This window comes from Plectropomus leopardus, chromosome 6, assembly GCF_008729295.1.
Source record: "Plectropomus leopardus isolate mb chromosome 6, YSFRI_Pleo_2.0, whole genome shotgun sequence".
NCBI classification, from domain to species: domain Eukaryota; kingdom Metazoa; phylum Chordata; class Actinopteri; order Perciformes; family Serranidae; genus Plectropomus; species Plectropomus leopardus.
In genome coordinates this window covers 31,843,458-31,867,279 of record NC_056468.1, presented here as the reverse complement: position 1 = coordinate 31,867,279, position 23,822 = coordinate 31,843,458, and the positions used below count along the sequence as shown (strand labels likewise).

The 23,822-nt window shown below is 40.3% G+C and overlaps 2 protein-coding genes across 21 annotated transcripts in view; both read left to right on the top strand.

Moving 5' to 3' along the window:
- LOC121945071 (calcium/calmodulin-dependent protein kinase type II subunit beta) overlaps positions 1 to 23,743 on the top strand; it is a 99,567-nt gene extending 75,824 nt beyond the window's left edge. For 5 of the 20 annotated variants that reach the window (XM_042489094.1, XM_042489089.1, XM_042489088.1 and 2 more), the window contains 6 exons: positions 2,168 to 2,236; positions 7,874 to 7,918; positions 11,388 to 11,436; positions 22,681 to 22,756; positions 22,851 to 22,945; positions 23,511 to 23,743. In XM_042489094.1, coding sequence (XP_042345028.1) covers positions 2,168 to 2,236; positions 7,874 to 7,918; positions 11,388 to 11,436; positions 22,681 to 22,756; positions 22,851 to 22,945; positions 23,511 to 23,743 — 567 coding nt within the window. Of the gene's footprint in view, positions 1 to 2,167; positions 2,237 to 7,873; positions 7,919 to 11,387; positions 11,437 to 19,757; positions 19,902 to 21,068; positions 21,246 to 22,680; positions 22,757 to 22,850; positions 22,946 to 23,510 lie in introns of all 20 variants that reach the window. The other 15 variants (XM_042489096.1, XM_042489092.1, XM_042489091.1 and 12 more) reach the window with 7 other exon arrangements.
- Positions 23,744 to 23,746: 3 nt separating this feature from the next.
- Positions 23,747 to 23,822, top strand: part of susd2 (sushi domain containing 2) — a 29,785-nt gene continuing 29,709 nt past the window's right edge. Inside the window, 1 exon segment of the mRNA XM_042488600.1 lies at positions 23,747 to 23,780. Coding sequence (XP_042344534.1) covers positions 23,747 to 23,780 — 34 coding nt within the window.

Sequence of the window (23,822 nt, the reverse complement as noted above, 5' to 3'; positions counted from 1 at the left end):
GTTGTCTCTTTGCACTTGTGTGTGCTGACGTGCGAGCTCTCTTCTCCTCGTTTCCTCGCCTCTCTTCAGTAAGCCCGGTGGCTTACAGCACTCACGTTACGGTGCACATGTACACATGTACACATACACACACAACTCTGCTTGACATTCTCTCAATCCTGTGTCGAACGATTTAGCTTCAAAGTAAATGATGTAACATTCATGAAATCTTGGCCCCATTTCTTAAAATCTCCTTTTATAAATGGCCTGGATTAGAATTGGAGTTTGGTGGAATTCTTTCAACTCTTGCAGTTTTCTTCCCACTTTCTTTAAACTTTCACACCATATTAAGGTTTAAAGGTGCAGTCAGCGTTTTTTGTCTAAATTCTGCTATTATCTCCTCACGGTTCACTAGTTGTCTATTTTATGTTGCGCTTTTAAAAAAGGAGCGTATTTGTTTGGGTGTTGAGGTCAAATTATGGCCGTTTCAGTTTATTATGCTTTTTATAGCCCAACACCTGTCAATCTGTACCTAACTGGTTAGTTTTTAAGAAAACAAAATGCAAGGTGGCTAATACAAGAGCTCTTTCCTTTCAGTCTGGCCCCCCACCGACTCAGCTTTAGGTCTGGGGGTCTGGCTGCAGGCTTTATGTTTTCGGGTTGTCCTTCCATCCGCTCATACGTCCATCTGCATCTATGTCTGGCCCATTATTGTGAACATGATATCTGAAGAACACCTTGAGGGAATTTCTTCAGATTTAACACATATCTTCAGATGGACTTAAAGATTAACTGATTATATTTTGGTGGCCTTAGGTCAACGTTCAAGGTCACTGTGATCATGTCTGTTTCATTCTTGTGAATGCAGTTTCTCAAGAACACCTTGAGGCAATTTCTTCAAATTTGGCACCAATATTTAAATATTTAAGTAGATATAAGGATGAACTGATTAGATTTTGGTGGTCACTGTTATCTTGCAATAGCGCCGCATGAAATATTATAATACTCCGCCCAATCCTACCCCTAGCCACTTAGCTCCCTCCAGATCCGGATGGCGCTCAGTGCAGTACACTGAGGATTAGAAAAATGAACCTATGGACCAACATTAGTAACCAGTAAAAAAACATCCTCAGCAGTTTACCATTAATATCTGTAGTTCAAATATCAACAATATTCCCTGATAATCACAGACTCCTTTATTGGTACATTAAGTAAACCATGACTTCTCTTGACCTCTGTCACTGAGTAGCAGGGCTTGTTTGTATGTCATAGTGTTAGATGATTAAGATTCATGTAATCGTAGTTTGCTTCTTAGAGTGAGTCACTCTGGTGATTCACTTCCACACCCAGAACGCAGCCCCATTTAGCATCTTCCAGTTAATATTTTCTCCAAACATGGTTACAAATAATTGAATGTAGATTCAATGCGAATATCATTATGATCGAACTAAGCTATAAAGGGCCGGCCGCTCTTTGATGTGACGCTTTCAAAGGAGCTTTTAATGGAGGCTTACAAAGGTGATTCATGACGGGCAAATGGCATAGTCGAATCGATGCAATGTGAAAACGCAAGCAGGGAAGTCACCGGTGACAACATCGTGATGTCACGCAGTGCCACCCACCCCCTCATGCCACCTCTTAGAATAACAGATTAGTCTTTTGAATGAATGTTTTAGATATCACTTTCCTCACTGCAGCTGCTGCTGCTGCCATCTGCTGGACTCCACACTCTGAAATTCACCTGTGTTTATCCTACTGTGCTTGTGGGGACATTCAACTACTCTGTCACCATAATTTTAACTGACCTTTTTTTCAGTACTATAAAAAAACAAATTGTAACTTTAAATCCTAAATTCCCAGATGCTAGCTGGTGTTAGTGGGATTTTTTTGTGCAGTGGGAAAGAGGCTTTATGTCGGGGTGGCAGGAGAATTTTCAGACCTTAAACTCTTCCCGTCTTCTGTTTCTAATTCCTACCGGAAAGATGTGAAATTTAATCAAAAGGATGTCACAAACCACAAGGTGAAAAGTTAAAAAAAAAAACGTTCTCACAGGTATAGGAGTGCAAGAACACAGGCTCATATAAAAGCGCACACACACAAACACACACAGGCATGGACACAAACCCACCTCTTGCTGTTGTTAACACTCTTGTTGTGTCTCCTCCCTTTCCTCTCCTTTCCTGCACAGCCCCAGACAAACAGCACCAAAAACAGCATAGTCACCAGCCCTAAAGGAAACATCCCTTCACCTGCTCTGGTATTTACCTCCTAACCCCCCCTTCACCTGTTTGTGTGTGAGTGTGTGTCCGTCTGTCCAAGATCCCTATCTTCTCTCCCCTCCTCTTTCACTTTTGCCTGTTTTTCCCTCTGTCTGTCTTGCTGTTGTGGTTGATCTTTGCCCAGCTGCTGCGAGGGCCACAGCGGTCGGGCAGGTCTTAAACCTGCGGGTGGTGTTGGGAAACATTTCCACCTGGCAGGTGTGGATGCTGTGTGACTTGCACTTGGGGTTGATATTCTGCTGCCAAGATAGCCAATGCCTGCCGGGACTGTCAGCGCAATTTACCCCCTTCTTCCAATGTATGCTCCTGTAGAGAAGCGGTTTCCCACCGTGCGAGCAGCAGAGTCCAAAGGTCTTCATACTGTCCTTCCAGCCAAATAGCACACCAGCCGCTTACAGAGAATAATTCCTTCTCTTCTGTTGATGGTGTGAAAATCTGTAAAATCGGCTGATCAGCTGGGATGGAAACCTTCGTGCTCTTGGACTTCTGGCACATGGTCACGAAACAGTTTTATTGTGGGAATTTGTGCTGGAAGGATAGTCAAAAAGTGTGAGTAGAAATTTTACTCAGCATCCAGGCCCCAGAGCAGGTTTCCAGCAGGCTTCGGCGGTATCATGGTCTCTTGGTATAATAAGATATTTAGAAATTTGAAGGTATGTTTTTCAATACCGTCATAAATACAGGCGTCACGCTTTCTGTTAAACTCATGTAGTGCACAGCATGCACCATAGCTGAGCTGAAAGACACTGTGATACTTAGTGGTGGAGGGAATCCGAAAATTCAGTTACAGGACTGTAAACAGCTGGTGTCCAGCAGAGAGAGAGATAGAAAACTGAATGTTTTTTTTGGTTTTTTTGGGGTTTTTTTACATAAACTTGGAGAATTAGGATTTATTTCAACCAAACCTGAGCTGGTGGTTGTGGAAACAGTGGACTTACTAACTAGATTTCTAGCAAGAGTAACTAAGATTGTTTGAGTGAGTTTTGTTTTGTTTTTGTTGAGCTTGAATGAAGTGTTTTTCATGATGAGTTAATGAGGCAGTTAAGCCTCTTCAGTCTTCCGTGACAGAGAGAAAGTTAAATTAAAAAGGGGCACAGTTGTATTTCTCTGTTTTAACCCTAGGTGTGAGAATATTCCTTGTTTAACATTTTGTTGGTTTTTTGAGGGGATTTCTTCAAATTTGGCACACAAACGTATGAGTGTATTCAACGAGGAACTGATTAGAATTTGGTGTTCAAAGGTCAAGGTCACTGTTTAAAATGTATTCCAGCAGTGAGCTACGTTTGTAACACTTTAAGAGCAAAATGTCTCTGACACTATTTTCTACTGCACGTTAATTAGCCAGAATAGTTGCAGTATGTCATGCCATTTATATAATCAGGCTTCAAGCCACACTTAATTATAAATCACTGGCAACCAAGTCCTACATGCCACACTAATGATCTCACCAACTTAGACATGTAACACAGCTGAGGACTCTGGCAAGTTTGTTTCCTGCACACTAAATATAACTTTGTCACGCTGGCTTTACAAAGCTCCATCTAAGCATGTAATGATAATTTATTACAGACTTCAGGCTGTTGGTCAGTGGGTCACTAACTAATGCAACTGCGTGGTCACCCTGGTATGTTTGGGATTACCTGTTTTTGTATCGCTATCAGTAGCTTGGCCGCGGCTTTAGGCACCATTAAGAACTTTAATCAAAGAAGGCAAAATGACCTTTGTCTTTATGTGAGTTTGTGTCTGTTTTTTAAGTGTGTGCATGCATGTGATGTTACCTTACACCGCAGTCCTCGCACATGTGCCGACATATTGTCAAGGCGTCTTTATGGGAACTTGAAGAGTATGCACGGATCAGAAAAGGGTTTTTTTTCTGATTCTTGAAGGGAATCGGGAGTGGGAGCGCGGCTGTGATCTTCATTCTGTTGCTAGGGACCTGAGCTAGTTACTGTTTAGCCATTTGGTACATTAACTCCTTCATCACTGCTGCTAGGTCATGGAGAGACACACTTTCATGACCTCAATTTGGAGCAGTTTTGGTGGGGTGATGAAAAAGAATCTTTAATGTGCATGTTACATTATTTCAGGTGTAGCTTGGCTCGATTTACATTTTAAAAAAAACATCTAAATATAATAATTTGACTGCGCCACTAAAACATGTTCATTTAAATTTTATTCATAAAGCCTAATTTCACAAATTACAGTTTGTGCCAGAGGGCTTTACAGCACACAGCATCTGGATCTTCACAGCAGATAAGGAAAAACTCAAAAAACCTCAGGACTAAGGAGGGACCCGTCCTCCAGGGCAAACGTGCAAGTGGTGTTTTCTGTACAGAACATATCAACATAATAAAATGACCATAGTCAAAATGATACATAGAAGGGGAGAGAGAGATGCAAAAAAAAATAATATAAACTATTATAATAAAGTAGTAATATAAATATAAATCGAAAAGAGACATTTGTGACAGTATATATGCAATATATGTATATGTTAACCTTTTGAAACCGAAAATTATGGAGACATTTATAGAAAGTAAAGGAAAACTACCTGAAAATTAGTAAAGAAAAAATTAAATGTAAAACCTCAAAAAGGGACCTGAATAAAAGTGCTGAAAATAAAATCAGAAAAATTCAGTGACATAATTTTAAGTACGTGAATGTGATAATTAGTTTTTTTTCCCCCTAGCTTCTCTTTTGTTCCCCTATAGACATTATTCTCTTGCTTCTTTTTTTTTTTTAAAGGACTTTCTAAAATCCACAATTTTTCCAGTTTGTGGTACATTTCTTTATAAGATGCCTATTGCCTTTTTTCCAGTGATTCTGAAAGAAATTGATTGGTTTTAAAGGGTTAATATGATAGTATATGTATGTAACAATCATAATCATATGTGTATAGTAACAGCAGAAGTATAACTAATAATAATGGCATTAGAAGGCGTAAGGCAGGACTGCGGCCTACGATCCAGGCGCAGCCATCACCAGAGGAAACCTGCGAGACGAGGGAGCACAAAGGCTTTTGAGAAAAGGCGAAGTTAGTAAGAACATGCGAGTTAACGTCCCTGCAAGAGCAGCGGTGTTAATGTAAAGTCAGCGTTGATGATACGAGACCATCAGCACTCGCCCCCTCCTTCTAATCTGCAAACCCCAGGTACTTTGTTCTCACTCATCATCATCATCTCCCAAGTTGCTGCCAGTGCCTGTTGCCCCGGGCGACGGTTGCCCTGACAACACCGCCATTATCACCAGGGAGAAAGCTGATGAGTGGTCATCACAGAGGTGTCATTTCCTGGGGTGTGTGGAAAGGGGGAGGGAGCTGCAAATAATGTGGTTGATGGCGCAGAGTTCTGATTAACTGTACATCAAATGACAGATTTTGGCAGACTGTGGAGAGCTGCAGAACAGCGAGAAAATATATCCGTCTCCGTAATGAATCATCAATCAGCGCCTAATGCGTGAAGTGACAAGAAGGCAACACTGAAGGGCTTTGTCAGCTGCAAAGTTCAGTGTTTGAAAGGAGCCACTTATTGAAAATAAGTCAAATGTAACATTGTCAAAACAGTGGGGTTCCCACAGTCATGACAAACCTGTAAAAGTCATGGAGTTTCACAATCTTGTTTTCCAGGCCTCCTTAAAAGTTTTGGAAAAGTTGAGGAAATTTGTTGCGTATAATCAAATTAATTGTTACAGATATTTTCCGTGTATAGCCTTTTGTGTAATGTAGTATAATGGGAAATTTTAGGGGTTTTGCACACATATTTATTTGTGGCAGCCTGCCATAATTTAAACATCTGCCACCACAAATAGATTTTCTATTTTTTGGAATGCAGCGCTCATTAGGAGCACTGTTGGAAAGACTGGACGATAAATCAGAGTTTATTTTTCGATAATGATTTTGGCATCTGTCGATTTTCAAGACAAGATAATTGAAATAAAACAAATGTGTGATAAGATGAGTCTACCAATGTTGTTCCCGTTTTGTCTTTTTTAAAAATCATGTGCACCCTATTTCTACCGGGGGTACTCGGCCCGTCCTCCCAAAGTCCAAACAGAAGTTTCAGCGCCAGTTAAAAACAGCAAGCAAATTTTGGTGTCTTATTTTGGTTCCAGATTGTGTGTGTAGTTTATTTATTTTGTTATTAACTTTTATAGTGTTATATTATTGTAGTTGGGTTTGCAGTTTTTTATTAGGTGAATTTGTTAATAATTTGTAATAATTGTTAGTTTTTATCCAAATTCAAGTATTCTTTTAACTTTTTAGTACAGTGTGACAGTTTAAAGTTTAAATTTCCATTTGCAATTTTAAAAAAGAGCAGTTTTTAGCCTCATTAATCATTTTGTGCTTTATTATCTTTTGTTAAGTATCGGTTCAGGCAAGGTTTTGACACGATACCATTTTATGTCGTTTTAGCACCGGTATCTAAATAAACCCAAACGTTACTCAACCCTACTGTTGGTGACAGTACGTACTCCAGGCAGACACAGAGCAGCAGAGCATCAGGCACAGTGAAAGTGAAACTTAACTGTTTGTTGCACTGGGTATAAAAGTTTGCATTTACTCACCTCTGCAGCAGCTGCTCCTCTTGTCCATCGATCTGATCTGATTAGTTGTGCTTGGATTGACAGATCGGTTATTCACCCTGCGAGTCACAAACTGCTGCTGAGAAAGAAAGAAGGAACTTATGGAGAGCTCCCCTTGCGCTGCATTCATGAACCATAAAAGTTATTGCTTAAGTTTTGCAACAAGAAGGTGTACAGCGGTGTTTATAGCAACAGAAATTACAAAAAGAAAAGTGATATGGCTGAACTTGTGGAGTCACTGAGCCAATTGATGCACGCAATCCTGACCAATTTCAGACTTAACTTCCTTTAGATAGAAATCTTGAAATGATGCCAGTTGTGCCCGGAAATGCACGCCTTTTCTTTTGAGACGAGTGCGAGGGACCAGAATGACCCGTTTTCATCTTGTGGGGCATCTTTGTCTTTTTGCTGGGTGTGCCAGTGCCTTGTAAGATGTTGAGGCTAGTGTTTATCTATGTCGGAGCTCATTTATATTGTATGAGCTGGCTGATATTCTCTTAGTTTTGATTCTTGATTCTGTACATATTTGCATCATGTAGGGCATCTGAGGCAGTTAAAGAATTATGCATGCACAGCAGGGCAGTGCAGAAATAAAGAGCTACCATGTTCAGCAAAACCTTGAATCAGTTACGGTTAAAAATGTCACAGATTTCATTGCAACTTAATGCTGTCCCTTTCCTTAGGCTGTGTACAAACTGTGTGTGTGTGAGAGTCTGCGTGATGTGCTCATGGCACACACTTCACCCTGCGTTTCAGTACTTTCTCTGACTCCAAATTACATTTTCAGCTCATCCACCGCACTCTTTTCTTTCTCTGAAGGATTCTTCCCTCTCTCCTTTGTCAACCTTAACAAGCACTCTCTTTTCATCCAACATTCAAATCGCTCTCTTCTTCCTCTTTTTACATTTAATCATTTCTTTCTACTATAATGTCGCAATCTTATCTCTTTCTTTCCCTCCCTCTCTCTCTCCCCCTTTCTGTGCTTTCTCTCTTTTACTTCATGTTCCTCCATCCTCCTCCTCTTCCTTCTCCAGGAACCTCAGACAACTGTCATCCATAATCCAGTGGACGGGACGAAGGTATACATCTATCATTCCCCAGTCCTGACCGACACTTTATCCTCTCTGTCATTCTCCTCCTCTTCCTCATCTTCTCCTGCTCTTTGATCTGTCGTCTCTTGCATTTGTGTGAGCGCGCCGTGGCACTGGTTTACTAACGGGAGCGTGCACATGTCTGTATGTGTGTGAGATCACACTCCTTAGATAAATCACTTTATGAAGGGGAAAAGGGGTGATTGGAAAAGTGAATGTGTGAGAACTTTCCCTTAATTATATTGCAAAACGCAGTGCCATCCAGTCACATGTTTCTTCCTCTTCTTGCCTTTGTTCAAAAAAACATTATACAGCACAATCTGCTGTGTTGCTAATGATTTTATGTAACATATGCAAAAACAGGATCTTCCACCACAGGGATACCTACTATGTATTACTTTGCTTGGGGGGCACTTCTGCAGTTGCAGCAGCCCCATACACATTAGCACATTTCTAGGATTTTAGGATATTCCTAGGATTTCAGTAAGTTTCTAGGATTTGCAGGATTTTAGCACATTTCTGTGATTTTTAGGACATTTCTAAGACTATAGAATGTTTCTAGTATTGTAGGATGTTTCTGGGATTTTAGGACATTTTTATGATTTCAGGACATTTTCAGGATGCAGGTACAGTCTGTAGGATTGGCTGTCAGCCAAATTATGATTTTGAAAATCATATCAGAATTTAATTGGAGCATCCCTAATTTTTATATAATTGTCATCATACATTTTTGGTATTTCCACCAGCACATAGCCGATTAAAAGTGGTTGTTACAGTTAGTGTGAATGTTTTTGGGTCTGTATTTGTTTAGAGGATGTGCATGAACCTGCATGACTTTGCAGTAAGTTCCTTTCCTCTTTAATGACCAAGCATTTATTATCTGTGTGTGTGTGTGTGTTTGCCGTTTGCTTGAGTTGTTTTTGCTGAGCTGTGATGCACACAGTTGAAGGGGAAAGTTAACGTGACTTTGTTTCAAAGCCGCTTCCATATTTTGCCTCACAGCAGAGTGACCTTTCCAAGAGATTTTGGGTCAGACCTCAGAGGGAAGTGCTCGGCTTTGAGTCGTGTAAAACATCAGGTCCCAGAAAGTCTAAAGATAGGCAAGACAGGAAGTGATGAAGTTTTTTTTTGGAAGAATGCTGCTTCATTGCAGTTTTCGTTTTCACAGATGTCTGAATGAAGCTTACTCACAAAATCCATGTGTACACCTTTTCCAACAAATAAACTGGTACATATAAAGGAAGAAGTGTAGTGATAAAGAGGAGACTAAACATAAATTGGGAGACAGGTAAAACTGTCTTTAGGTTGTCCCTAAATCCTAAACACTGGACATTTTAAGCAGCATACTTGACATCTAGAACACTTGCTCGCTTTGTTTGACCATCTGGGCATGTCAGACCACTGAATTTTGTCCTGTGTGAGCACATAAAGAAACCTCCATACAGGAAACATCCCGTAACATGCAGTTCTGTGAGTAAGGCTAGCTGTCTGTGATGCTTGGATGTCCTGAAATTGCAAAGCCTTGACTCAAGCTTAAATGGGTAAAATGCATTAGTATATGGCTGCAAAATGAATGTCGCATTAACATTCATGAGGGTTAACTACTGCAAAATGCACAAATAGATTTATCATATAATGGTAGGTAACAACTTACAAGCCTGAGATGCAACAAAATGAATAAAAATGGTAAATGTCACAAAGAAAACTTCTCTATGATTCAGACCAAAGACAAGAAACTGAAGGTGTGATCACACTTATAATGATATTTCTGTGAGGACGCTTGACACGATTCTCTCCATTACACACACACACACACACACACAAACACAGCTTTTGTCTTCACTTGTTCTTCCTCTCCTCAGGTCTCCAGCTGCTCTTTATAAGGCTATGAAACCACTTTTGTGCTTTGTGCTGGTGTTGCTGTTCGTGCACGCGGGTACTCCTAATGAGGTCACAGAGTCTCTCAACTCTCCTACATGCAGGGGAATTTAGGCCCATTTAATCTGCTAATTGGAAATCCGAAGCTAACATCTCCTCTGGCGAAAGCTCGAGATCAGACAGACAGCAGAAAAGGTAGATGGATAGATTGCACGATCTGAGGGCGTGCTTAAGATGACAGCTTATTGCCTCTGAGAATCCCTTCTGCAGGCCTCCACTGTTTGAATAGATGGATGGAGCACATCCCATTGACTTTCTGTCAGTTTTTGCAAGAGACGAGAGCACCCTGCGGAGGAAAGACATCACTTGTCCACTAAAGAGTTTCTTTAAGTACAACTAAACGCCCAAACCACCTTTTTTTCAGTTGAAAAGCAATATTTATGGGTTTTTAGTTGTGATGTTGACGGATTCAAATCCAGCTCTGGACATTTGGATTTTAAGTATTTAAATTCTTCATATTGTGTATAAATATGCATAGTGACTGCCCTCTGAAGATTGAAAATTGGCTATTGCGATTGAATTTTACTATTGGGTGATCCTGGTAGCACGAGACTTCTTTCACCACCAACCGAGCCCCCTGTCGCTGCTTTGTTGCCATCTTCTCACCAACTAACTGCATTGTGTGTGTGCGGGGGGCAGGGAGGGTTTGTGGATCAAGTGGTGCCACGACTTGGTGACTGGGTTTGTCTTAGCCCCCTCCAACCCCAAGCCTAAAATGGGTAATTTAGTTACTCCTTATAAGCAGAGGATAACATTAGTGGAGAGACACAAAAAGTCTAAAAATGCTCCTTTTTCAGAAAGCCTTCAACTAGCAGTGCATTTAAATGGTAATTTAAGAAACTTTTACTGTATTCCAGTGTGTACTTGCTTTTATGCCCGTTATGTTTTATGCTCTGTTTTTACTCTGAAGTAATTTGAAATTTGTTTCAAATGTAAAGAGCATTATAAATAAAATGTATCCGAACACTGAGTAACAGTGAGTTTATGAGATGGTACACATAAGATCCTGTAGGGATAAGGTTTGTGGTCGATCTCATTTGAGTTTCTCTTACATCTCCCATCCAACGCAGTGACAATAGAACACCAGAAATGATATGATCGCAACGCTCAGATATTTGGTAACTGGAAACACAAACATCGCTTTCACAGTGTCATATTATGACGCAGTTCATTTCATTTCTACGGGGTGTCCACACCTTGAAGGCTCACAAAAGGGCGAGTCTGTGACAACCAATCACATCTGTGAAAAGCATGTGCAATATCTAGAGGTGGAGTCAACACCTCCTCATTAAGATAAAAGTTTCTGTGTCTAATCTGCTCAGAGCTGCTGAGAAATTTCTTAAATCACTCCTAAACTAGGACTCCTTTAGGTTTAGTCTGGCGCTCTTTGAGAGTGTTCTCAGAATTTTTGTGAATAAGGCCCCAGGTCTCTCGTGATGTGTGTCTTCATGTGTACTCTGCACGAATGTGCGTGCTGTTATATTTAAACCCAAACTCACTGTCTATCTCTGATCTCCAGGAATCATCGGACAGCAGCAACACCACTGTGGAGGATGAAGATGTGAAAGGTAAGACTGCAGAGACAAAAGAGATAAAAACCAATTCTGAAGCTCAGAAAAGTCGAGTTTTGAATTGTTGCAGCAAGTGAAAGGTCAGAATGCTTCTGTGGACAAATTTTGGATCATCGCTTGACATTTCGACTGTATTGATGAAATTGTTTGTTGCTACAGCCAGTCATGAAAAATCTGTGTAACTGCAGAACTCCACTACAATCATAAATATCACGAGGCATTTTTTGAAACACTAGAAACATTAGAAACAAGTATTCAGCAATCAGCAGATAGTACACCCAGAAAGTATTGGAGATTTGGCCGATTGCCTTTCACTAGGGCTGCACAATTGATCAATATTAATCACGATAATTTTTTGTTCTTTTCGATTTTGATGTTTAAAATTCACGCTTCCTGAACCAACAGCCAGCCTGCACTTTGAGCAGCTGTGAACATGAGTGTTGCAGACGGGGAAAACGAAAAATCATGCGTTCATCGATCATCAATATCTGTTGTTTGGAAGTATTTTGGATTTAAGAGAAAACTAATTACATGCAAAAAGTTCATGTGACTTGTTCTGCACCGCAAAGCAGCACAACTAACATGTTTAACCACCTGAAAAAAACTAGGGATGCTCCAATAATCAACTGAATATAAATATTAGTCAATTATCTACTTGCTGACCACCATCTGCCTTTTGGAAAATAAGTTGACATTCACTGATAGCAGTGGCTGATGTTTTTCATTGTTTCACGTTAGTTTTGCACAGGTTTGAAAGCAGGACAGTATAAAAACATCCTCACTGGCTGTGGGCGAAATTCTTTAAACATCAGTATCAACACAGTTTCACAATCAGTGCATCCAAAAAAAAAAAAGGCATTTTTAAAAACATACAAAGGTGGATATGTATCTATCCAGCTTTCAAAGACAGACAGAAATAACCAGTAAGATACAGTATGTGTCCGATAAATATTGTCTTCTTTTAGCTGCTTTCTGTGATGGATTATTTATTTTTAACTAGCCTGTAATTTAGGTTTCATTTAATTTATATTTTGCTGCTAGGAGATGCACTAAATACAAGTGAAGAAAAAACTTAATTTAAGTTTTTTTTATTGCAAAGATTAGCAGCACTGTAGCGTAACCTGAGTGTGAAAGCAGCACTCTGTTGATTTAATTTCGGATAAAAAGTTTTGGTACAATTTTATTTAAATTTTGCTTCATGGTGATGCGCTGTGAAAAAGGAAAAATCGAACTCTGATGCAAGAATTTTTACATTAGCAGGAAAGAAGCATGACATGGAAGTTAAAGCAGTGATGTTTATTTATATGTGAAATTGAACCAATTAAAAGCAATTAATGAATAATTGTGATAATTAATTGTGATCTCAGTATAATCGTGATCGTCATTTTGGCAATAATCGTGCAGCCCTAGCTGAAAGTGGAGCTTGTGAAGTTTTCAGCTTTGTGATGGTCGATTACGACAAGCTGCGCTCTCTCCATAAAGTTACACATGTGGACAAGGATTTTTAAATTCTCTTTGCAGTAAAAGTTATTGCTGCCATAATTGTACCTGAGCGAGCTTGTCTTTTAGAAAATGGGCTCAGTTGATTTTTAAAAGCTGAGGGATAACAGTTAAATGTTCTGACAACCCAGAGGGCACACAAAAAGTCCTCTCACAACTGCTGCTCTGCTTTGCTTGAGCTTCCTGTTTATTAGAGCCTCGGGGTGCTCGTGCATTTTGATGCCAAGTGTTGAAAAGTGCTCTTTTTTGCGACTGGCTTTGTCTCAGAGGTTTTTTCTATCTTTCTGAGATGTGTTTTATTTTCTTACAGGGTGAACATTTGTGTAATTATGATTCTTGGCTGTTTTTTAAAAGCTTTCAAGTGCAATTTGGAACAAAAAATGGCCAAAAAAGACATAATTAAATCATGATTTACTCTGTTTGAATGGATGGATTATGGATTGTGTAAACGTGACTCATGAAGCAGTCAACCGGCTGATAGCTGTCCTCGCACTGACCCCTCATGGAGCCTGGCTGTATTGCTTTGTTCTGCTGGTTTTTCAAAAGACCGTGAGTGTGTGTAAGTGTGTGTGAGAGGTGAGAGGAGAGAGGAGAGAGGAGAGCTGTGAAATCTAAGATGCCTTGTAATGCTGTTGTGGTGTGGCTTTCTCAAAAGTGTTGCCGTTTGGCTGAAATCGTAATACCGATAAACACACACCTCTGGAATAACAACATGCCTGTGTGCGGTGTCAGCTTGCAGAGTTGTGTTGCTTGTGGCTGGAAATGTAAAATGACTGTCTTGGTGGTGCATATCACACATATCAGCAAACAACTTTTGCAAAGTGTTTTTGTGTCTGTTGCGTGTGTGTGACTGAATCTATTTTGTGTGAAGTGTGATTTTCTGTGTGTGTCTGCTTCTCTATGCCAGCAAACACCACTGTTCTCCACATCTAAGCAGAGCACAGTGCATAAATCGGGTCATGAATGTATCATTTCAGTGCCAGGCACACAGAACAGAATGTGCGTTTCCATCTCCTCCTCCTCCTCCCTACAGAGCTGTGACCGAAATTACCTTTTTGACTCACTGGCAATGACAGCTGGTAGTTTAGAAAATCCACCACAAATCCAGCATATTTTTTACTGGTCAAAATGCTAAATTGTCTTTTTGTGTTACATTTACATTTGCTTCAGTGCATTTTGTTGAGAAAGTGAGATACTATGTTGAATGTTTACTAGAGAAGAGACTAAAGTAAAATCTAAAATATTTTTTTTCAAGATTTTGTACAACTCATCATCACAGCCTCAGTAAGTGTATATGTTCTCTCTGGTAAGCATTTATGCATTGTGTAAGTCTGGGCCCTTTATTATGCCTCCAAGCCAGCACTGTGACCTCACACATCATGTTTTTGGCCATAACTCATAAATCATTAATTATTATTAATTATGACAGTATTTCACATATTCTAGTAGAATAAAATAGTGATTGTTTAGATACAAAAGGTCAGCTGCACTGTGACATCATACATTTCTGCAAACATACTTTTTTGGCCATTACTCAGTGTTATATATATCAGAAACAGAAGGGGAGACACTTGGTCACATACTAAATGAATGACCCTAATGTGGGCGTGCACATTTAAACTGTGCTGATTTTAGAGATCTTTTGTGCTGCCGAGGCCAAGATGTGTGTGAAGCATCCAACATTATGAATATTCATTATGCACTAAGCATCTGGTTAGTTTCAGAGTTCGCAAAGATGACCAAAAAGTAAAGTGAGAGATCATGTGAAGGGATATGACAAATGTGCAACAAGCTTGGTGAATCACCAGACAACTGTAAGCAATAGTTTAGCTATTTGCATAGTATTATTTTTCCTGGCTATTATGGCTACTGTTACTGCGAACTGCATCCTAACAAAGTGATTAACAGTCAAGTTTTTTTAGCTGCATTAACTGAAAACTGATGTTTTCAAAAAAGTCCAACTTATTTAAAAAAAAAAAAACACAAACCTTTCTCTTTTTTGATGCTTTTAAATGAATCATTACTATTTCTCACTGAATCTTTGATGTCTAAAAACTTAGAAACAGGACAGCCCTAATGCATATATAAATAAGTCATAAAAAAAATCAGATTAACCTTGAGCAAATTAGTTTGATTTCTTGCAATGAGTAACTGAACAAGACATGGCACAAAAAAAAACTAAAAAAAGTTACAAGAAAATTAGCTGAAAACAGGGGGGGAAAAAAACAAACAATAAAATAAAAAAGACCTTTAAAAAATGCGGAAAAAATATATAGGTTTTTATTATTATTATTTTACTATTATATTATTTTAATTATAAATATAATTTTCTGGACCTTTTTTTAGGTAATTTTCTTTTTTTTCTTGCAGTTGTTGGAACATTTCTCACCTAGTTGGTATTTGCCATGTTTTAGCACAGCAAAAGAAAACTGATGTCAGTCCAGGTTAATAAAGTTCAACCTGTTGATAAATTAAAGTTTTTAAAACTACTCTTTATGGGAGTGGGGGAGCCTGAGGGAGCATTGCGTCACCTTGCCCCCCCCCCCCCAGGCTCTACTGTACTTTCCCTGTACACACAGTAAAAGCTGTACACATTTCCTTCCCTTCCAAGGTCCCAATTGGGGCCTTACCAACCCACCCCTCTGGCAGGACAGGGCAAGGGCACCTTGGGGGGGGGGTGTCGGGGCTAAAGGGGGTGGCGTCTATATTTAGCCCTAGTGGCAGGAAACAGAGACGGAGTACCCAGAGTGGGGTTAAAACACACCGCTCTGCTAGCGCCACCCTTGGATAGTATTAGTCTCACACAGCAGTTTTTAGACTCTTAAGATCTGAGCGGGCAGATAGAGCGCTTAGCACCAGAGAAAACTACAAGAGCCAGGTGAGTGAAGGGGAGCCGCGTTTGGTTAGTGGAATAGTTTGTGTCACGTCGGCCTTTGTGGGATCTTGTCAGGTCAGTGAGTGCTGGACAGCTGGTTTGTAATCCAACACCTTGCTGGCTCTCGGAGCATCTGAACACATATCTGCTCTGTTACTCTCAATACTTTTATAGTAGAGAATATGTTACAGAGGGTTTTCTGAGGGCTGCTTGTTGTGAGTCGTTAATCTGCTGTTTCGTTGGTGTGGGGGATTTTTTTTTTTTTTTTTGCATCAGTTATAATTTGTGGGATTACTTGCTGTTAAATTGCTAATCCTGAAGTTGTTCTTTTTGTGACATCTGTGAAATTAAGTGCTAATTGCTGGGATGTTTCCACACTGAACATCTGAGGGATCAGCTGTCAGTCAGACACTGCGGGCTGTACTTTGATTTTTTTTTTCTTTGTATTTTCTGTTGATAATATTGGTTTTCTGAGAGTACATTTGTGGATGGAGATGTTGTGGATTGTTGGTGTTTGTCTCTGAATTAGGTGGCACAAAACTTTCTTCTGCTGCCAGTCTTGTGCCATTAATTTTTTTCCCTGCAGGGACGCTTTCTTTCCCTCGATTTGTCAGTGAGTGTTAACGTGTTGCGTTTCCTTCTTTGCCAGCTGATTAAAGAAACAAGCGGTAATGAGTAACATCCAGCTCTCTCTCATTATCGTGGCCATCACCCTTGTCATCATCCATCCTCTGCTCACTGGCAAGACGTCCATTAAAGTCTGAGTAAAAACCTCACAAGCAGCAGCAGCTACAGTTGTAAATCCGGCTGTAATGGAGCCATTAACTGAGATAACGAGAAAAATGCTCCTTTTTTTCTTTTTTAATGAGATCTGGTGACGGAGGACTGTCAGTTAAAAGTAACTAATTTGTCAGAGCGAGAAAAGGTTGACTGGGTTTATCGTCTTGTATTTATCTGCCTGCAGCTTATCTCGTATCACATTGCAGCCCCTTTTAAAAAAGAATACAGGGCCACTACGAAGTCCCTTCTTTGTGCCTTCTTGCATTTTTTACACAGAACCAAATGACGGCAACATCGTCCTGCTCCAGTGTGTGATTTTAGACAGCGTGCCAGCATCACAGAATTGAATGAGGCGTTATGGGTGTGACATTTAACACAAGAGCACCTGCCTCTTGTGTGACATAAAAATAACAATGGCATAACATGTCAGTAACATAATTTATTATGGCGTTTATGTGTTATGTATTGAATCTATTATTTTTTTTATTATTATACTGTACCTCACGCCTAAAATTGCACTTAAGTCTTGCGCTGCTCTGTTTTGATTTTTGATTCAACCGTTGTTTTTAAATTTTTCTTTTGTGTTGAATTTTTTGCTTTTTAATTTTTTTCCATTGTTATTCACGTCAGTTTTGTTACTACCTTTTGTGGCTGCTTAAAGGCAAAACAACTCTGTCCCTGGATTAATGAGCGTAACTAATGCATTTCCTTAAATAGACAGTAAAGAAGCTGACGAATGGTTACCTATCACCTATCACCAGATATTTCCTATAGTTTAGCAGACATGGCCATGGCAAAAAAGCCTGAAGTTGAAAGCAGGGGCTACGACTTTAGGAGCGGTGGAAAGTTGGATATTTTTCCACTTATATCACAATTTTTTTAGTAACTTGTGATGTGAAAACAGGCTTGCCTCCAAATATATATTTCTAATTTTGACTCTATTCAAAAAGTTTGGACACCCCTGTTTGGTACAGAATGACAAAGCAATATAACAGCGCAATATTTCCACCTTGAACAGGCAGTATGAAGGAGCTACTGCCTGTTCAAGGCGGGAATATTGCACCACTATGCTGCAGTTATCCAACCTGTGAGCTAGCAACGGAGGTAACAATGCCAAATTTAGGTCTGTGTAAAACAGAGAACAAGAAAGAGGAGATCATGGGTGTAACATTTTGATGGCGTGCCATACATGTGCCTCACTGTGGGAGATAACTCAAAGAAGAAGAACGTCCCCAAATTGGGAAAACAATTATATTTGGCAGCTCGTTATGATGAGATAAGCCGCCATATACCAGGGATGATAAATGATTGCTGTTGCTGCATATGCCACTGTTTTTATGAAGCGCTGCCGACCCAAATGTTATATGTCGCACTATAGTCTGATACTGTTGTGTTACATGTCACACCCATCACGCCTCTTTTGATTCCCTAATGCCGGCACGCTGTCTAAAATCACTTACTGGAGCTGAATGTTGCTGCCGTCGTTTGGTTCTGTGTAAATACTCAGTAGCAGGTCTGTGGTGTAATCTCTGCGTAAAACAGGCTGGTCGGTCCTCACAATGACATTTCTGCTTTTTTTGTGCACAACGTGTGCGGCTCATCTATCTTTGCAATCATGTGTGTGTTTGGTCTCATCCTCTGTGTGTGTGCATGTGATCAGGAAAGAGCTTAGACAACAGCTCGCTTAAGGCGCAGTCCAGCACAAGCTCCCAGCCAGATAGCTCTCAGGGCTCCTCAGCTGCTGTGCACTGTAAGTCAGCATGGCCGCCAAATGCATTCTGTAACACACACACACACACACACACACACACACACACACACACACACTCATATGCTCTACCAGCAATTCACCTTGACTAAATCCTCCCTCGTGTGTATTCCATTCAGCATCCCTGCATGTATTAAAAGCATACATCTGCTGCCATTTAGCACCTCTAAATCCCTCTAGTACCCTGACTTAAACTGTGCTTTATTCCTCCATTAGAGTCCTCTCAGTCAGCGGCATTCCTACATCTCCTACTATCACACTAAAACACCCAATAACAACATAAATAGTCCGAAGGCAAGCCGTTATGAAAAACAGTGAAATGCTTTGTAGTATTTCTTTTCCTCTACTATCCAGTCTTCCCCTCCCCGTTCCTCCCACGCCACGTGTGTTCAGAGTAACTCGTTGTCTCCTTCCCATGGACGGACGTGGAATAGCAACACAATTCTGCTCCATGAGTCTGTGTCTCAGCATTGTTTTTCAGTTTCTAAGCATGATTTTTTTGTGTCTTCTATGTTTCCTTCACTGTCTGTGAGTCAGACTTTGTCTTGGAGAGCTCTAATGATACATCCAGCACCTTATTTTCACATTATATGAGATTTTATCGCTGTTTGTTCGATGAATCTCATGTTTTTTCATGTTCGAGAGTGGCCTGCTCATTTTAGTGCTCTCCAAGACAAGTATTTTCTCATCTGATTGGCCAAAATGCGGTGGTCAACCTTACAACCTGTTTAAACCAAATGAGAAAATGGGCTTGATTTCTGTCAAAAAAATGTTTTAAAAAAACCTGGAAAGCAGGCAATGAGCAGCTTAAAAAGATGTCCTAAAAATTAGTAGAAAAAAAACAAGAAAAAGGTAAAAAATTACATCCCAAAAAAAAGACAAGTAAAAGAACAAAATCAGGAAATGACCTGAAAAAGTACTAAATACTACTAAAGTAGTAAATATAAAATAATAAATACAGGGTTCCTATGGTCATGGAGAACCACATTTTCCAGGCCTGGAAAAATGATTTAAATTATAATATTTATGAATTAAATAAATGGGAACCCTGTAAATATAACAATAATAATAATACATGTTGGGGGGGGGTGTATTTTTCCTTAGCTATTTGAACATTTTCGAATGATTCTCTCTCTCTTTTCAGTCATTTTAATTCTAATTCTTTTCTTGTCACCCTATTCTAATTTTTTGCAATTTGTGGGACATTTCGTGCCAAGTTGCTGATTGCCTTCTTTTTGATGGAAATCAAACCAATTTGCTCAATGTTTTTAAAGGTTTATGAAAGGCTTATGACAGGCATCTGAATGCAGAACAAGAAAACTGATGTAGATCCAGGTTTCAGTGGGTTAAGTGCACTGTCTCCCGTGTTCCTCCTTTCATCCCTACAAAACTCAGCCGCCGCAAAGTTTGCTGACCTGCTGGGCTCAGTGCGTAGGGGCTCAGGGCCCACGCCTGACGGGGAAGGGAGATCCTGCACTCCACCTCTCGCTGCTTTCTCCGCCCCCTCCCCTCCACACACCCCCGTCGTCCCCATGCAGAGTAAGTAGAAGAGAGAGGAGAAGAAGAACAGGGGGTGCTCAGTGGACGACCACCAGAATACAAAAAAAGTGGCAAAGACACTTAAAAAACATGAATCTTCCGTCTCTGTCCACATGCCAAGATGATGCATAAATAGATGGATTGATTCTGTCTTTCATTTCTCACTTTGAGAAAAGTAAGACAGCTTATTTCTAAGCTCTACATATCTTATTTCTAATGTTAATTGGTTTCTGGCTGCATCTTTGGAAATCCTTTTAAGGATTTTCTTTTGGACCAAACTTTGTTAAGTAAAGGGAGCTAAATCTACTAAAGCGACACCAACAAGATATTAAATTTTAAAACCACTTCACTGCTGCAGAATTACAATATATTGCTGTAATGAGTTTTTAATTAAAAGCTGACAATTTTCTGTTTTATTTTTTGGGACCAACACTTGGGATCAATGAAAGCCACAGAACTGTTGGTTAATGAAAAAATACATATAAAACCAAAACCAGCAGACCACTGAATCTTCCTCTGACTTAAGTTTTTAGTACAAAAGAGTGAAATATTAGTAGCAGTAGCAATAATGTAGAAACTGTAACTCAGCCTAACTTTCTTTATCTATCACCTTTTATACAAAGATGCAGCTTAAAGTGCTTCACGTGGAAAAACTGAAATAACACAGACACAATTTAAAGGATAAAACAAACAACAAACTTTTGTTGAAAACTACAAAGTTTTGCAAGACAAGAAAATAACTTTTTAATAAAGCAAAAAAACTTGACCCCAAAACATAATTGAAAGTTTATATAACATATAATGTGATCATATAATAATAATATACAAAAAATAAATAAATGAAACATATTGAAAAATAAAAAATAGGGATAAAATGGGGTAAAAAACAATAACTAAAACTTAAGATTAAGACTGTAATGTAACTCCAAATTAAAAAGAAATATTAAAAATATAGGTCTTTAATTTACTTATAAAAAAGCACTCTCACTGGTACTTTTTCAGAAACATAGAGCAGAATCCTTTAAATCTTCAAAAACAAGTAATGTAGTTTAAATTGTATGCAAATTTCTGAAGGGATTTCCTTGTTTCTTTTGTCTTTTATTTTCTAATCTATTCTTTTGCATTCCTCCACAACCCGTCGGTCCTTCCTGCCTGGACGGCACTCAGTGTCTCGGCTCACAGACCTGGTAAGCAGTGTTCGCAGGGTGCCGGCGGCCCCTGCGCCCGAGAGCGACGCTGCACCGGCGCCGGTACCCAGCGCCAGGCCCACCCCTCTACCTGCACACACCACCTCCTCACCTCCCCCTCACTCCCCCTCCAGCCCCTCCCTGTCTTCCTCCCAGAGTGAGTACCGAGCATGACCCGCCCCGGCCTACGCGTGGTGGCCAATCACACGGCCTAATGAACTGACATGTCAGCGCCGGCCTGTGCGTGAGCGAGCGTGTTGAACAGTCAGTGTGTTCTGCTTTTGGTACATCGAGTAATGTTTGTTGTGTTTAACTGCTCTTTTGTCGGCTAAGTTGGAAACTGAACCGTCTGTGTGTGCTTTTCGCTTCAGAGCCTCATTAACCTTCTCTGCATTCACGGAGAGTGCTGCTGACTGCAGACGGATTTATGCATCGTTTGGTTGATTTTGGCTGGTTGTGATGTCTTTAAATGAGGGCTGTCTGCGTTAAAGTATTGATCACGACACGATTAAAGTTTGTGCATAATACGTCTTTTTCTTTCAATCCCGGCCGGCGTTCCTGTCTGTAAGAGGCTGAATCAGGCTCAGTCTCAAAGCAACACTGGGGTATCATACGAAACTAAAAGACCTGAAGAATCTGGTGGTACTAGAAAAGGGGCTAAGTAATGCTCCAAATTTGGGCAAAATTTTGCAAGGAAAAACAGCATGGCTATTACACTGGGGTCCCTTGACCTCTGACCTCAAGATATCTCAATGAAAATGGGCTCTTTGGGAACCTTTACAGAAATGCCCACTTTATGCAAGTCCCTGTGTGAAATATGTAAGAATTGAATTTTAAACATGCAAAAATGTGATTCATGGGTGTGACCAGCAGCTCACCTGTTGCAGTGGGCAACCCATGTACAGAGGCTAGGTCCTGCCGCAGCGCCACAGGTTCAATTCCAACCTCGGCCCTTTGCTGCATGTCATCTCCTCTCTCTCCGCTTTTCACGCTATGACTGTGCTGTTGAAGTAAAACAGTTAAACTTTAGAAAATAATCATTAAAAAATGTGATTAATCGCAGTTCACTATTGATATTCAGGAATTACCTACAATTTTAAAAAATCAATTGTTTGACAGCCTTGCTTTAAAGACAACAGGTGACGTAGCTTGCGGTGATCGAAGGAGTGTGTGCTTGTATTACGTTGGGGAGTTCAGGATCACATGATGAGCGATGGTTTCCACTGTTTGGGTGTGAATGTTTGATTTGATTTGTCAGGCATGTATGAGAAATGCATTCCCAAACTAATTCAAGACTGAATCAACTTGCATCTTCACAGACGTTTGTTTTACAGAATCCACGCTCAGCACAGTTAATGCTGTTTCACTGTAAGCATATTTTTACTGCTGTCTGTTTAAATGACGAGAGAAGTTGAAACATGAGCTTCAGTTTTTCACAGATAACGGTGTCCTGAGTGATACTGAATGTGTGTTGCCTTTGCCTGAGCATCTGTGATGTTGCGTTAATAAATTGAAATGTTTTAAAATGAACGTCTCCCCATCTGTCCAACTTTTGCAATTACCTCAGTAACTCCTGCTTCTGTCCTCTGCAGCACGCAAACAGGAAATAATCAAGATCACCGAGCAGCTGATTGAGGCGATCAACAACGGAGACTTTGAGGCATACGCGTGAGTCTGCGTTTTTGTGTGTGGTTTGTGTTCAGATTTACAGATTAAAGTTATTGTTCGTCTTCAAAAATGCGTCTTTCGCTTTCCTCTGCAGGAAGATCTGCGACCCCGGACTGACTTCGTTTGAGCCGGAGGCGCTGGGCAACCTGGTGGAGGGGATGGACTTCCACAGATTCTACTTTGAGAACCGTAAGATTGATGGATTATTTGTGATTTTTTTAAATCACTTCAGAGGTCACACTGTTGCAGCCCTGCTTCTAAATCAGGGGAAACTCACCTGCTTTGTATGTGGGCCTTTTTGCAAAATAACAGGAGGCCACGGGCCAGTTGTAGCAGCCCTGTATTTGTTTCTAGGATTTTAGGACATTTCCTGGATTTTAGGCAGTTTCTAGGACATTTCTAGCATTTTAGCATGTTCCTAGGATTCTAGAAAATGTCCCACATTGTAGGACCTCTCTAGGACTCGAGGATTTTAGGTCATATCCAGGATTTTACGATATTTCTCAGATTTTAGGAGATTTCTAGGATTTCTTCAGTCAGCTCTTGTCAGGCAGTCGAGCAGCGTTTTTCTTCTTTAAGAAATATTCACAGGAAGCATCAAATGAGGAATTTAATTTGAGATTTCACACTAAAGCTCCATCGTGAAAAAGCTGAAGATATTCTACTGCAGCTTTTTCATAGTTGTGCTGTCATAATTGTTGGTGTGTTTTCTCACTCAGTCTTTCTCCTGACACTGTTCCTGTCATCTTTTAAGTTTTGGCTAAGAACAGCAAGCCCATCCACACCACCATCCTGAACCCGCACGTCCACCTGATCGGCGAGGACGCGGCCTGCATCGCTTACATCCGCCTGACTCAGTTTGTCGACAACCAGGGTCGGCCGCGGTCCAGCCAGTCGGAGGAAACCCGCGTCTGGCATCGCAGAGACAGCAAGTGGCAGAACATCCACTTCCACTGCTCAGGCGCACCAGCTGCGCCACTCCAGTGAGGTATGGACTTCAGCACTGGGACAACTGGGAGTGAAGGTGTTTCTCTGAGAGCACGCTTGTGCTTTTTTGCTTTTGCAA